This window comes from Erinaceus europaeus, chromosome 2 (genome assembly GCF_950295315.1).
Source record: "Erinaceus europaeus chromosome 2, mEriEur2.1, whole genome shotgun sequence".
In the NCBI taxonomy this organism is placed as follows: domain Eukaryota; kingdom Metazoa; phylum Chordata; class Mammalia; order Eulipotyphla; family Erinaceidae; genus Erinaceus; species Erinaceus europaeus.
The window spans coordinates 193017547-193033775 of record NC_080163.1 but is presented as its reverse complement, the minus strand read 5'-3'; the positions used below and the strand labels follow the sequence as shown (position 1 = coordinate 193033775).

The following is a 16229-nucleotide window of genomic DNA, read 5'->3' as shown; positions in this document are numbered from 1 at the left end:
TTCACACTTTGGCCCTTACGGAATACTGATTTCCTTTCCCACAGCCATCTGACCAACTCTGCAGGTGCTAATTGCTTGTAGGGTGTACGCATGTCAACTTGAGGTGGCAAAGTCATGAGAATGGTCAGTTCACCCAGTTAAAACCATCTTGGGACAGTCTTAGGGGCAGACAACACCCTCACTCTGACATAAACTCTCTTCATCTCCCCCATGGTTGCTTTCTGTTAGTAAGTGACTGAGCCAGAAGTGAAATACGTTTTCTTTTCTTTCCCCTGAACCATACTGCTAAGTGGAGTATGTGTGTGTGTGTGTGTGTGTGTGTGTGTGTGTGTGTGTGTGTGTGTGTGTTACTTCAATGAATGCATCAAACAATAAAACTTTAGGAAGTCAGGAAGGGACAGGAGAAAAGAAGAACTGTTGAAGAAGTTTTCTGATCCCAAACTTCCTGATACTTGTTATGAGAAATCCTTTGCCTCCATGCTTGCTAAATATGTGTTTGCTTTTTGTGGTGTGTCTGCCAGGTACACATTCCCTTGACTAATAGGACCATGAGGCCTATTTTTTCAGTCAGTGTCCCTTACTGCAAAATCCTGCTCTAGGGCAAAGTAGGATATGTCTGAGATTGTTTTCTGGCCTGAAGCCTTGTGGGTATTGTACCCATGCAGTTACCCATGACTCTGATGTCTGGCTTCTGCCCTGAGGGTCTGGAGTTTGTGCATGGGATCACTAGAATCTACTCAGTATGTTGTGGCATCAAAAGAATGTACCTAACGTGATGACATTGGACAATGGCAGTTTTAAGCATCCTTACCTAAACTCTGTTTTTAATCACTTTGAAAATATGTTCTAACCTTTTGATACTGATACTTAACCACCTGTTATTTATACCTTGACATTTACTCCTGATGTATGTTTCACTTAAAAAATAAGCACCTTCAATCTTCCTCATTCTTTTTTGATGTAAGGCATAATTTTAGCAAGACATGCACACTGCTGGAAGCTTGGGATGGGGGCTCGCATGGAACACTGCCCCATGCTCAGAATGTCTAGTGTGTGTCCCACTTGGCCTCTTCTAAGCAGCTGCATGGTGACTCTGGTTATTCTGTCTCTTCTACCCTGAGACTCAGCGAATCTCAGGCCCTGGAAACTGGCCAGGGTTCTCTACCTGGGAAGTCGCCTTAAGAAGCAAAGAGCATTAACTTATTGGGGGTCTCTGAAATGCAATTGCCTAAGAAGTTCCTGTAGTTTGAGGTCCTTAGTAACTTTATCAGCTTGAGCAAGCAGTTTTTCCCAAGCCATTTGTAGTCCACCAACAAAACTTACCCGTTCTACCTGAGGGGTCTTCTCAGAATCTACCACTTCCTGACACTCCCTTCATATCTTGCATACAGGCTGATGGGGTTGGGGGTCAGGCAGTAGTGCAGCGGGTTAAGTGCACATGGCTTGAAGCACAAGGACTGACATAAGGATCTCAGTTAGGCCCCCTGCTCCCCACCTGCAGGGGGGTTGCTTCACAAGGCTGCCTCCTTCACCTCCTTGCTTAGTGAGGCCTCTCAGACCTTCTTAATCTTGCCCTTTTAACTCCATAACGCCCAACACTCCCAGTGCCTTCTGACACGAGGCTATAATTGTCACAGGAAAAGGATTTTTATAGGCTTTGTCAATGTTTTCTAATGACTAGGGAATAGTATGTGGTAAGAAGTAGATGTGTAATATTGCCTAAATAAATAATATAAAAATATCAGGGAAATAAAGACAAGAAGTCCAATTAAATCAAGGGCCAGTACTTTAGGTACCATTCATTTGTAATGGTTATATGAAAGTTTTTGTGTAAGTTTGACAAATTAGCCAATGTATAGTTTTATTCATGATAGAACTTCTAAGGATATACATTTAATTTTGAGAGCCTCATTTATAAAACCCAGAAATAATATTCACCTCCTTCATAGACTTGTAGAGGAAAATCAATGCCATAATAGTAGCATTATCTCATTAAATCCTCTCATTTTAAATTATTGGTGTTTTATTTTGTGTTGTAATATCAAATCAATATCAGGAAAGAGATCTCAAAATTTCTACAGCTGGACTCAAGTCATTAAGTTATTTCAGCACACTTCAGAAAATTGATCCAGATAAACCAATTTTCTTGGAAAGGCAAAAAAAAAAAAAAAAAAAAAAGACAGCGGGAGTCCGGCAGTAGAGCAGAGGGTTAAGCGCACGTGGCACAAAGCGCAAGGACCAGTGTGAGGAACCAGGTTCGAGCCCCCAGCTCCCCACCTGCAGGGCAGTCACTTCACAGGCAGTGAAGCAGGTCTGCAGGTGTCTTTCTCTCCCCCTCTCTGTCTTCCCCTCCTCTCTCCATTTCTCTGTGTCCTATCCAACAAAGACAGCATCGATAACAACAACAATAATAAAAAAAAGGGCAACAATGGGAAAACAAATAAATATAAAAAAATTTTAAAAAATGACACAGAACTCCCCAGCAAAGACAGGATGACTATACTTTAGAAAATTAATATACTACAAGCAATTATCCTAGATTGTAGACAAACAAGATAATTCATGGGTTATTGATTTAATCAAGACATCCAAAATAAATTTTCTCAAGTAGGCACTGTGGTAAGGAGGATCTAAGGAAAAAGAAAATGTGACAGAATGTTTCTGTCTCCTAGCACTTTCAATTTCCTGATTTAGTTCTCAGAAATTCAGTTGCATTTCGTTCTTCAGCCAGCTGCTTTACTCCAAATAATCTTTTAATCATCCAACTTCTGGGATCACATAAGCACATTAATAAAGAATCTGTCTCTTACAAGAGTCAGAAATCTGTGACCCGAATAAAATTTCCAAGTGTAGAAGATATGAGGAATCTCTCTCTCTCTCTCTTTCTCCTTGCTCCTAGGATAGTACTGAAGTTAATAGTCATCTGAATGTTGTAGGATTAAATAAATGGTAGAACAGACAGAGAGAGGTGGTAATAAAAAGTTATGGTGCCTTTGTTTCTCAAACCATATTGTACTAATATCCTACAAGGCTGCTGACAACAGTGACTGTCAGTACCAGGCAGCTCATTAGAAATTCAGAGGTGATTCTTATGCACTACACTACTTATAGGCATCTTGTAGTTCTAAATGTCCCATTGTTAATATTTAAATGAGTGTTAAAACCAATAATATGCAAAAACTTATTAAACATTTCAAAGTCAAATTGAAACTATTTTATAGAAATCAAACAACTGATCTGATAGAAAAAGTTAAAATTACATTTTAAATAGAAATGGAACTATTTGATTCCTCATTTCATCCTCAAATTGAGAAAGAACTTATAAGTAAGTGATAAATGAAATAAAACTTATTCTAACCATTACCCAACTATTGGTTCAAATAATATGATAAAATCTATTTTAAATAGATTTTCTGTTTGTTTGTGTGTTTTTCTTTTCAGACTAACTCTGTTTGCCCTGTTCTTGCTTTGCTTGAAGAAGGGATATACTTACTGATTTCTGAAAACAAGTTGTGCAGCACTGCCAGCCTACATCAGTGTGGAGGTCTCTAATCCATATGAGAATTAGAGAAGAAAAGTCATTTGATTGGGCTTGGAATTCTAGCTTCACTTCTTGTGAAGTCCTGGCCTAGCAAATTTACAGTTTTCTTGCTTTCTTCATATGTAAAGTGTGAAGAATAATTGTTTTCTCTGAGCTATGATTTTAAATATATATAGTTTAGAGATATATTACATGTATAATCTATCCCTTAACACTTAAGTACCAAACAGTAGTGAAGCTCTATTCATAAGATATTATCCTCAACTACGTTTATGAAAATCTATGATTAAATTAGACTTCATAGCACTGCAAATGCAACAAAATTGGGATAATTTATATATATGTATGTATACATATATATATATATATATATATATATATATATATATATATATTTGAACTTCTATGTTCACGTTTGTTTTAAAAAAAAAACAAAACAAGTTAACTTTAATTTATGGGTCTGCATCACTCAGTTCATATCCTGTGAAACAAGTTGATTTATTCAAAGACTACAAATAATTTCTCATTAGATTCAACTTCAAAAATATTTTTGTTTGCTTTTAATTTTTTATTATCTTTATTTAATTTCTCATTAGATTCAACTTCAAAAATATTTTTGTTTGCTTTTAATTTTTTATTATCTTTATTTATTGAATAGAGACAGCCTGAAATTGAGAGGTGAGGGGGAGATAGGGAGGGAGAGAGACAGAGAGACACCTGCAATACTGCTTCACCACAGGCCCTTGTTTGGTCCTTGCTCATTGTAACATGTGCACTCTCCCAGGTGCAACACTACCAGCCCCATCCAAAATCATTTTGAAAGTCATTTATTTGAAATAAAACAATTTAGAAAATGTTTTAGTTCTTCAGGTACAGAATTATGATATGATCTTTTTAATATAAATTTCCAAGTTATGGATGTATGAAAACAACATTATAGATGATTTATAATTTTGATTAGTATAGCATGGAATATATTTGTAATTATCATGGAGATTAATACAGTACGAACTAGTTGTTGAAATGGGATTAACAAGTACAATTAATTGATTAAATTTTTCTATGTATGAGAGAAAAAGCAAATTGAGTTTGTTTGGACTTTTTGTTATCATTTAGATAGAAGTAATTGAAACACATGCTGGTGGAAAAATTTAGTAACAGTATAAAATTGGCAGTGAAAGAGAGGAGAGGTAAAGTTATTGAAATCAAGTATTGAACTTCAGGAAATATAGGCCTTGGACAGCTGAGTATATGTTAATACTAGCTAGAAGAACAAGGCAGAAAAGAGGCTGTTAATGCCAGAATTTGGTCAGTTTTATATCAGGAATGTAAAAGATAATCCATTACTATTTCTAGTCTATCAGTGGGATTTTGAAGGAAGGCCATGAGCTGATCATATTAGCATTTAAGGAGATGAAAGATTCTGAAGTAGTTGTGAAAATGTGACATAATTAAAGAAAGATAAAAAGGATCACTGGATATTTTTGAATTTGAAGTCATGAGTATAATGTAATCGAGTATTGGTTGCCATGGAGACTCTATGGCTGTTTCCACCTGCTGATCAGATCTGCCTGGACATTGAGTCATATGCAATTGTACATTCCAGACCTGGTAGGAAATTGTAGGGAGCAGCTTAGGGTTCCCACAAGATGCAGTTAGCTTTCCACCCTCTTTATCCCAGGTCTGATAACCTTACTCTCCACCATTCCTGAGAACAATAAAAGCAGCTAGATCTATCTTCTCAGCAAGGGGCCAGTGAGCCTGTGATATTGCTGCTTATCTCCCTTTCAGGTCCAGGTGTGGGTGCATTGGCACTGGTGATTCTAGTCAGTTATTCACAGTTCATTTTGTTCACTGGAGAGGAATCCTACTCATCACTATGAAATTAAACAGTTAGACAAAATCATAACATGACATCACTTTGGATTCTAAGAATTTCACCACTCTATGCTGGCAGTCAGAACCTATACACTCCTCGGGTATATAAAACAGGTGTATATGTTAGGTAAACTCCAGAGGTTTATGCAAATTTCTAAATTTCTGATAAGACTCTACATAATCCCATTCTGGAAAAAAAAGTTATAGATTAATTGGGGGACTCAGAAGAGTGGCAGCAGATACAAATAACTATCTTGCATTCACAGAGTCCTGGGTTCAATCCCCAGCATCACATGGAAGCAAAAAATTCTTTTTTTTTAAGCTGTGATTTTATGTGTAGTGAGTCAGAGGCATAGTCCTCATGGGGAAACATTGAGTATCCTGACACTGATAATCCAAAGAGGGTGTAAAAGGGAAATTGTTGGAAAGTAGCATGGGAATCTTATCAAAGGGTGTATTTTGCAGGTCCTTATGTGGGATACTTAAAATTGGCTGTAGTCTGTATTATCTATGGCTCTGAAAGGCTTTGGGAGGTGTCATGACTTTGGCTGCAGTGTAAAGATTTCACTCAGGGCCTGATGTGGAGTGCTGATTCAGATGCTACAGGCAATGTACTATCTAGGGGGTTACTGAGATAGTGAGCATAATAAATAGTGAAAAAGTCATTGAAACGGAGAGCACATGAAGTCCTAACCCTCATGAAGCCTAGATCAATGTCAAAATTGAAAGCTGTTTCTTTTGTGCCTACTTAGTGGTAATCTCTGAGGTAAACTAGTATTCTATTCGAAGGTGAGTAAGATATACTAACGCTACTCAGTAAAATGTTTAAAAGTGGTAGTTGATTGAAGGGATTTGTGTTCATCACTGGCCTGTCCACTACCCTATTCAGTCCTTCTTCCTTGATTTTCTACTCCAGAAGTGACCATTTAAATCGACACGGCATTCAACTGTCACAGCCATAGCACGGTTCCATCAGAGGGCATATTTCTGCCAAACATGATGACAACATGCCAGGCAAGACAATCAGAAAAACACACACAATCTCCAAGTGTAGAAACTACAAATTAGCCTAGTCACCTATCTGGATAGCTCATAACTAATAAACTCTTGTGAAAAATCTTGGTGAGTAAACCACATTCACATGTATACTTTATAAAATATGTTAAACACACAAGGCTATATACCTAATATGTTAAGAGCACAAAAGTCTATGTTTAGGTGGGATTCAGTTTAATGCTGATTGTACTGAGAGATCAAAACTGAAGAACAGTCATGGCTACTCAGAAAACTTTTTAAAAGAATGCATCAGTTGAGTACTCTAAATTATGTTTATGATTCAAGTTTATCAGATGTAACTCTAAATTTAAAAGAATTTCTATTTAAAGGGCATAAAGTATTTTGAAGCTTTCTAAGTACTTTCACTTTGTATTACCTTAGTTAATCAGTGGAACTACTTTGGAGTTGGCAACATAAATAATGTTATTATTCCTGTTCTGCACAAGAAAACATGACACATTTGAAAGAGTAAATATCTTGTTTCAGGTCACAGTCAGGAATTTGTTGAGTCAGCACTGGAATTCAGATGCCCTCACTATTAATTCTGTGGTATGTCCTCTCTATCATATTGCCTACCAGAGGGAAGTAGATACTGATTTGTTCTTCTATTCACGCACTCATTCTTCACACATATACTTAGTACCCATACATGCAGAATGCTAGGTTTGGTCTGAGATTAATGGAGGCAATAAATCAGAGTCTCACTGCTCAGATGGATAGTTAAGGAGGTAAGAGGCTCAGTAACAACTGAACAACTGTGAATGGCATGGGAAATCAGTAAGACACTGATAGAAAGAATCATGAAAGATGATCACTGGGGTAAATTCTTCTAAGGAGTCCTGAAAACCTGTAGAAGGGAAGGTGGTATTTTAACCGAGTCTCTATGAAGGGTTGGCATTTGGACAAAGAGAGACAGGGTGTGAATTTTGGGAGTGGAGAGGGAATCTGTAAGAGCAGTGTGAAAGTCAAGCCTAAGATGTGCTGAGGAAAGAGTGAACCACCTGTGTCTCCAGAGTTTCAGGGTAGAAACAGAAGTCTGAGCATTTCCTTGGAGCCGTAACTCAAGTGCTTACAACATTGCTCAGAAACACAATAGGGAGATGCCAACAGCAAGGATTTTGTTGAAACCAAGCAAGGATAGGTTGAATTGGTTAGAATCTGTGTGATAACAGCTAGCATATAACTTCCTAAAAACTTGTATATGTTATCCATAAAATGAAGCTATTTGTTAGATATTACAGAAATGCATATATTTACATATCCAGGGTGGATGTGAAGATCAAATGGCAAGATGTTTGGAAAACAACTGGTCTAATGTAGCCCTCAGTACAAACTGGCTTCTGCTTCTGCGGCAGTGAAAGAGCATCAGGGAGGGTGTTTGCTGAGGGAGGCAATGTAATAAGACCCTTCTAAGTAAGACAGATGTGACTAAGGAGATGTGTCTTATTTAATATTTTATTTACTTTTTATAATATTATCTTTATTTATTGGATAGAGACATCCAGAAGTAGAGAGAGAAGGGAGAGTGAGAAAGGGAGAGGGACAGAGAGACACCTGCAGTCACCTGCAATTCAACCAGGAGTGGTGGATTTGTAGTGCTGCACTGAGCCCCAGCGATAAGGTTGCTGGCAATAAGTAAATGAATAAATAGGAATACTAATAGCAAGTATCATATAGCTGTTGTAAACTTTAAATGCAGTAAGGTTGGATTATTCGAGAGCACAGTGGTTGCTCAGTAGATTGAGCATTTATCAATGATATTCTTTTTCACTTAAGTACATATTTCATAGGGGAGAAATAGGAAGAGAAAGGGTGGAGAAAAAGTGAAGAGAGGGGCCAGGTGGTGGCACACCTGGTTAAGCACACACACCACAGTGCACCAGGACCCAGGTTCAAGCACTCGATTCCACCTGTGGAGGGGGGGGTGTGGTGAAGTGGTGAAGCAAGGCTGCAGGTGTCACTCTATCTCTCTCCCACTCTAACTCCCCCTCTCCTCTCAATTCTCTCTGACTCTATCCAATAATTAATTAATTAAAAAAAGAAAAAGTGGAGAGAAAGGGTAAAAAGCATAAGGACTCTGCTCTCAATATCGGGAATAAGCCTGGGGCTGCAGATGTGCAAGGCCAGAGCTCTACCCGCTGGTTCACCTCCCCAGTCACTAATATCAATCATATTAATAGCATTCATCCTAAAAAGCGTTTTCAGAACAACCAAACAGGCTTTCATTAAGTCACTACTAATTTCTAACTCACCCTCAAACCTACTGAAGCTGTATCCATTTGGGCTTAGAGATCTGCATTCTTACCAACATTTGGGTGTCTCTTATATGTACACTCACATTTGAGATGTATCTGGAGATATCACTGGGACTTTACAATTCCCAGATGACTTTTTTTAAGATACAGTAGGAAGAGAGACAGAGGAAGAGGCAGAAAGATATCACAGCATTGAGGTTTTCCCCAGAACAGTAGGGGCTGGGTTACAAGAGTATCACAGAGGACGAAGCAGGCCCCAAGGATGACTTTGTATCTGTAACTCACAGTTACGGTTCTGAAAACTGTACACAATGAGTGTGCACTGGCCCCTGACTGAGGTTCACTATTGCTAGATAAGTATAATTTTAAATTATTAGTGGAATCCTGAATTTAGTATTGACTTGTGAGGACAAGGGAAACAAATTTTACATCTGACTCCAGTAAAATGTAAAGGAAAGTGGTGCTATTAATATTAGCAAAACTAGTATTCTTCTTTTAAAAAATGTATTTTACTTAGAGATGGCAGAGAGAAATAAAAGAGCATTGCTCAGTCCTGCCTTATGATGAGGATGGGGATTGAACCTGGGCCTTGAAGCCTGAGGCAGCAACTTCTTGCACTGCCACCATTTTGCTCTCTCCCCAGCCCCAATCTAGGTTTAACTTCACTCATTTCACATAGTCTGTATTTTTCCTTAAACTAATTCAGTCCATTTAGGAGGGAAGAGAAGGCAGGATCATAGAAAAAAATAGTCAAGGGGCTGAGTGGTGGTGCACTTTGCTACCATACATAAGGACCTGGGTTCAAGCCCCTGGTTCCTACCTGCCGGGGGTGTGTGTGTGAAGCTTCATGAGCAGTAAAGTAGTTAGTGCTGCAGGTGTCTCTCTGTCTTTCTCTATTCCACTTCCCTCTCAATTTCTCTCTGTCCTAGCAAATCAAATAAAGTTTAAAACATATTCAAAACAGAAAAAAGATGTCAAATATATATAAATACAGGTATCTGTGGAAATAATAGTCAGCCCATGTTTGTGACCTTGGGAGAACTACTGCAGTTTCCAATGGAGGGAATGGGGACACAGAACTCTGGTGGTGGGAATGGTGTGGGATTACACTCTGTTACCTCATAATTTTGTAAATCAATATTATATAAATAGTAACATAATAATTCAGTCCATTTAGATTTTATTGCTTTTCTATTTAAACTTCAGAGGATTCCGAGAGCACATATACATGAATACAGAAAGGATAAATAATAATATTTTCTGGGCTCTTACTTAAAACTAATTAATATCAACTAGTGTTAAACAGCCTAGCACTAGGCTCCCATATGCACTTTCTTACATCTGTGTTCATTTAAAGAAAAGTTCCAATAATTTTCTGAAAGGAGTAAAAAGATCTTCAATTAAGTAATATATAAATTTAAATCACTGGATGCTTGATTTCACTGGAAGAACAGTAAAGCCTTTGACAAAAAATAAAAATTAGGAAGTCTAGTTTTGGTTTAATTTCATTAAGTAAGCCTAACGATTAAAACACAGAACTCAGTATGTTAACAGTTCAAAATAATTTCTCAGAATTTTTGGGTTGTCGGGAAAGTGATGATATATTTTCCTATGTTTTCCTTTTTAAAATTTTTAGTCTTTATTTATTTATTTATTGTATAGAGACAGCCAGATTGAGAGGGAAGGCGTTGGTAGGGAGGGAGAGAGACAGACCTGAAACATTGCTTCACCACTGGCAAAGCTTTCCCCTTGAAGGTGGGGACTAGGGGCTTGAACCTGGGTCCTTGCGCATTGTAACATGTGCTCTCAACCAGGTGCCACCCCTCAGCCCCTTTCTATGTTTTTATATATTTTTGTCTGTATGTTTGTTTTCAATTTATATGGTCTATGCATTAGAGAGTTTGAGACATTCAGCCCATTTTTCTCCTCTCCTATTGATTAAACAGTGATTTGTGAGACTATAAGTTAGTAGGAGTATATATTAACACTATTTTTATATACAAAAATGTATTATGGCTTTCCTGACAGGCCAATAAAATATTTATTTGGTGAAAAGCCTGTGGATATATAATCTATTTTGCAAACTTCATATAATTCAGTTACATAGCTTTCAACTAGTATTGGTTTTCTTTGTGTATCTAAATTCTATAAGCTAGCTGAAGAGGTTTAGTGTTTTGTTATTGCTCTAGATAAAGACACAGAGAGAGAGAGAGAGGGAGTGTGTGTGTGTGTGTGTGTGTGTGTGTGTGTGTGTGAGAAAGAGACCACAGCACCAAAGCTTCCTTCAAGGAGATGGGTCCAGTGTTCAGACCTAGGCTATGGGTATGAACTATTTCACTGGCTCTGGCTCAGTGAACTTTTATTTATTTATTTTTTATTATATTTATTTATTGGATAGAGATAGTCAGAAATCGAGAGGGTAAGGGGAGATAGAGAGGGAGAGAGAAAGAGAGACACTTGCAGCCCTGTTTCACCACTTGCAAAGCTTTCCCCCTGTAGATGGGGACCAGGGACTCAAAGCTGGGTCCTTGTGCATTGTAACATGTGTGCTCAACCAGGTGCATCACCACCTGGCCCCTGGTTCAGTAAATTTTTATGATATATTTTTCATAAGTCAAACAGAAGTGTGGATGGAATTAGAAAGGAAGAACTTGACTTCCAGGCCACCAGATGGGTTTTGTTAATTTCCTGCCAACAATTTGCTTCTTTATAAATATCAAATGCCCTTGACTTTTTGATACCACAATTAACCTTTAGAATGCTTCTGAAGCACATTACAATATTTGTCTCTCTTTGAGGAGAGGAAAGGATTTTTTTCTTTTCTGTTTGTTTCTGGCAGCAGTGCTAAGTTCTGACCCTTCGCTAAGCAATGGAAATCATGCTGTAAGCAAAAGTCTCTATAAGAGAGATTCCTACAAAATCGTCTTTATTTTTCCAATGGATACTGGCTGCTCATGAAGGATCCAATTCCAAGAACAACTTCACTGAAGCAAGGACTCCTTGAAAGTGAAGTCACAAGATACATGCAAGAAACCATGAGGACTTCCACCTCTCTCCTTCCAGCTGTAATTTGACCTATGGGGCTCCCAGTGGATTTCCATTCTACAGACTCAGTGTGGACATCCAAAGCAGTTACAGCAGCCTGTGTTCTGATATGTTAGAGTAAATATATGAAAACACCGTACAGGTAAAATATCTGACTAGCAAAGTGATAGTCATACTAAGATTTTTTTCTCAAGCATCCAAATTATCTGATTTTCCCTTAGAATTATTTAGAAAATTCTCAGATGAGGCTCAGCAGAACACTGCAGATGGACTTTGGCTTCTGTTGAGCATTTACCATTGAATTTTAGACTTTGCATTTTAAGAACTGCCTCAGTCAGTACATATGGCCTAGTGATTCCATAGAGAAAATTACTTGAGAGATCCAAACAGAGCATCTACTGTACTGTCAGATCTTACACTGCCTTCTTCCATCTGTTTCCTTGGTCCCTCTGTTCTCTGCATTCACCTGTGACTTTGAGACTTCAGTTCTAGGGCTAAGAGCAAATTAAGAGTTGAAGAGACTTTTGGTCTGCTTTCCTTATAAGTGATGGTTTCTGTGAATCCTGTTGTAATACGAGGGACAAAAATCTGAGCATGTCCAAAAGTCAAACAAGATTCCAGATAGTAGAAGAGAGTTTACAAGTTCTTGTTGTTGTTACTGTTGTTTTTTGCTTTTTTTTTTTTTTTTTACAAGTTTTGATTGCATTAAAAAGAGAAAAAGAAGGGGGCAGGGGCAGGCTGGTAGCACAGCAGGTTAAACTCACATGGTACAAAGCACAAGGACTGGCTTAAGGATTTCAGTTTGAGCCTGACTCCCCACTTTCCTCTCCCCTTCTCTGTCTTTCCCTCCTCTTGATTTCTCTCTGTCCTATCCAACAACAAAGACAGCAATAACAACAGTAACAAAAACAATGATAAACAAGGGCAACAAAAGTGAAAAAAAAAAAACTCCAAAGTTTAAAAACTATCCAACAAGCACTGTGAGTAAATCCGAAAGAGAGTCTATTGGTGGGGAGATTTTCAAGATCACTGCCAGGGCATTCCTTTCAATACTTAGCAAAAGGACACCATATTTCATTCATTCATCCATTTCCCACAATTTGCCACTCCCTTCATTATGAAGGAAATCTTAGGCATTTATGATTTCGCCTAAGAATAAATGCCCCAAACCGTAACACTTACTTTCCGGTAATAAACTGACTCCGAGATGGCGTGCAAATCGGTTGGACATAATAATTCTCCAGTTTAACTCCTTCCGCAGCCAGCTTGTCCAGAGTGGGGGTCTTTATCTCCGACCCGTGGTAGCCCACATCTCGAAAGCCCTGGTCGTCCGTAAGGATGAAGATGAGATGGGGCTGCTGAGAGGTGGTAGGCTCCCTGGGGTCTGAGCTCCCCAAGGCTTGAGCTCTGGAGGCCCCATCCTCCTCTTCCTCCTTCTCCATGCCCTGGCCCCAGGACAGGTAGCCATAGGCCAGGAGGCTGAGGACCCAGAAGCCAACCAGCGCCCCCATGCCTAGGGTCTTTCCCCTCCAGACCCTGGCCTGCAAAGGCCTGGTGCTGTCCGGGCGGTCCATTTACTGGGGGCTCCAGGCTGGACTCCACTCTCACCCCGCACCCCAGCCTGCACACTCATGCACGCTGGAAGGTGGACTCCAGAAGGTGGAGCACTGGCCTCCACCTTTCAGGAGTCCTCAGTCTTCACCAAGTCCAACAACAGCCTGAATCTTCTAGGCAGTGGTGGCTTCAGGGTGGAACCCTTGAAGGCAAAGTAGGTGAGGTTCTTAGCCACCAGAAGCTATTCCCTCCTCTATGCTCAGAGCAACTTCTACTAAAAATAAAAGAAAGAGAGAGAGAGAGAAAAAAAAACCCAAAAAACAGTGAATGTCTTCACCCAGAAGTTGTTGGCAGAGAGGGAAAGAATCAAAGAAGCAAGAGAGAGTCACCTGGGGCAAGCCAAGGCCAGGTGAGGTGACTAGGAGTGGGTCCCTGGGGGAGGGTGAGGGGTCCCCTCACCTGCGGAGCCCCGAAGCTGAGTCCCTGAGTCTAGCTCGGCTCTAAAGTGAGTCCAGCCTAGCTCACGGGCTCCAGGGTCGCTCTTTCCACTTTCCCGGGGCGCTCTAGTGGCCTGGATGCTCGCCCAGGCAACTCACTGCCAGTCTCCCCCAAACACTCTGCAGGCAACCAAGAAAGAGAAAAGGGAGAGGGGAGCGCCCAGATTCCAACCCTTTCCGCCCCTCCCCTGCCAGGCAGCTCTACTCCACAGGAACTCTGTAGAGACAGCAGCTCCGGGTCCTGGGTCCTGGGGCGTGGTCACCGGAGAAGCAGGGTCCTGCCCCCCCACTGGGGGGGCTCCACGCCCAGCCTGCACGCCCCCCTCCCCCAAGTGTCCGTGCCATAGGTGCCCTGAGCTTGCTTCCTGCCCAGGAACTTGCCCTGTTCGCTGCCTCCTCCCTTCTCTCCTCCAGTAAATCATAGAACTAGTCCTTTTAGCCCCACTTCCCCCAGGAAGAGGGGTGGGGGAGGCCCCAAACTTTGGAGGTTAGAGCTTTCCTTTCCCGGTGAAGGGGGGAGGAGCGAGGAAGGCAGGGCGGGGAGGGAGGCTTGGCTTCAGAGAGAGCTGTGTGCTGCAGCCTCTCAGTGAATCCAGGGCGTGTCTCCCAGGCTGCCCTCCATCCCCACTTGCCTGGAGGGAAGAAATCTCTGGCCCAGCAACGACAGCCTTCTGGCCCTTCCAACACCAGCCTGGGCAACTTTGGGTTTTGTCTGGAGTGAGAGATGAACTGGAGGAGCAGCTAGCATTCATTCTCTCTCAATCTCTCCCTCTCCGTCTCTGTCTCTGTCTCCCTCTATCTGTCTCCCTCCACTTCTGATTGTTCCTTTACTAGATCTTTTCCTCCCAGCCCTCACTACCCACCCTAGTTTTTTCCCACTTTTTTTTTTAATCTATAGCTTCTCCACAAGTTGTTAGGCCAAATGTCCCTTTCCTCCAGCTGACCTTCGCAGTCCAGTTTCCTCCTCCTTTTAAAACTAGCTTCAGGGTCTTTGAGTGAAGAGGATGGGAAGAAGGGCTGGGACATAACTCATACTTTATTTTTTTCTCTTTTAAAAAAAGTATTATCTTTACTTATTTATTGAATAGAAACTGCCAGAAATTGAGAGGAAGGGAGGAGATAGAGGGAGAGAGACACCTGCAGCCCTGCTTTACCCTTTGTGAAGCTTTCCCCCTGCAGGTGGAGACTGGGGGCTTGAACTTGGGTCCCTGCACACTGTACCATGTGCGCTCAACTAGGTGCGCCAACACCGGGCCCCAACCTACACTTTATGCATGTTAAGACCCTGAAAATATTGTAAGTGCGCCTGTTTTTGTGTCTTCCTAGATTTCACGACAGACCATCTCCATCTAGCCCTTGAGGTGAAGAAGAGGGGTTACAGGGTTCACCTTCTAAAACCTGAGCTTATCTGCCTCTTGTAAAGAAAGCAACCCTTCCCATCTAGTAATTTGGGAGTGCCTGTTTTTTTGGAGACTCCCCTGCTCAAAGGCTGGAGTGGGATTTCTGGTGTCTGTAGAGGTGACTGTCAGAGGCAGGAGGTACCGAGAGCTTTTTTTTCCTCTAGATCTACTCAGTAGCAACTAGTTGAACACCTACCATGGGCTAGCACATAAACTGTGGAATGCCTCCACTTGCCAAGAGCCTGACTAAAGGTGTCATATCTGACTCCCTCCTGTTGCTGAAGTTCCTAGTAAACTTTGAAGGGAAACATTTGTGAAATGGAAACTGAACAGCTCTGAAACTTGAAGTGTGCTCAGCATAGCTGACTTTCACCCCCTAGGTGTGTGTGTGTGTGTGTGTGTGTGTGTGTGTGTGTGTGTGTGTGTGTTTTCTTGTAGACAATTCTGTAAAATCTTGAGAGATGGTTAGTTTCAGAAGACCTGTTTGGAAATGGAATCTTTGCAGCTTTGAGGGTGAAATTCCCACATATGGAAAGGATGGTTTGAGTATGCAGAGTACTGGAAGGGTGGGAAGCAGGCGAGGGGAGAATCCAGCAAGGTGATCATAATAGGGTGCTTGAGTGAAAAGAATGGGTAGGAAGGGACTGGGAGATAGAAAGCACACTTTGCCATGTGCCAAGACCTGGGTTACCACATGGGAGCATCATCCAAAGGAAAAGCTTCATTTGTGGTGCAGCCGTTCTGTGGTGTCTGTCATTTTCTCTCTGTCTCTTTTCCTCTAAGATGAAGGGAGGAGAATACTGCTAAGAGGCTGCCAGGAGTGGACATATCATGCAGGTGCAAAACTCCGCGATAACCTTGCTGCTGGGAAAGAGAAAAGCTGGAAAGAGACCTTCGGATCATAGAGACCTTTCCCTCTAGTTGGGGAAAGCCAATGACAGGCCACTAAAAAGAAAGATGTTTCTATACCAGAAAGAGGGTAGATTTAATGTAAGAGAAAAAA

General features: G+C 40.8%; 1 protein-coding gene across 1 annotated transcript in view; it reads right to left on the bottom strand.

The window, feature by feature from the left end:
* The window catches only part of LOC103125551 (arylsulfatase J-like), a 36239-nt gene extending 21920 nt beyond the window's left edge, over nt 1-14319 (bottom strand). Inside the window, exon 1 of the mRNA XM_060186081.1 lies at nt 12958-14319. Coding sequence (XP_060042064.1) covers nt 12958-13349 — 392 coding nt within the window. The 5' untranslated portion in view covers nt 13350-14319. The remainder of the gene's footprint in view (nt 1-12957) is intronic.
* Nucleotides 14320-16229: the final 1910 nt, after the last annotated feature.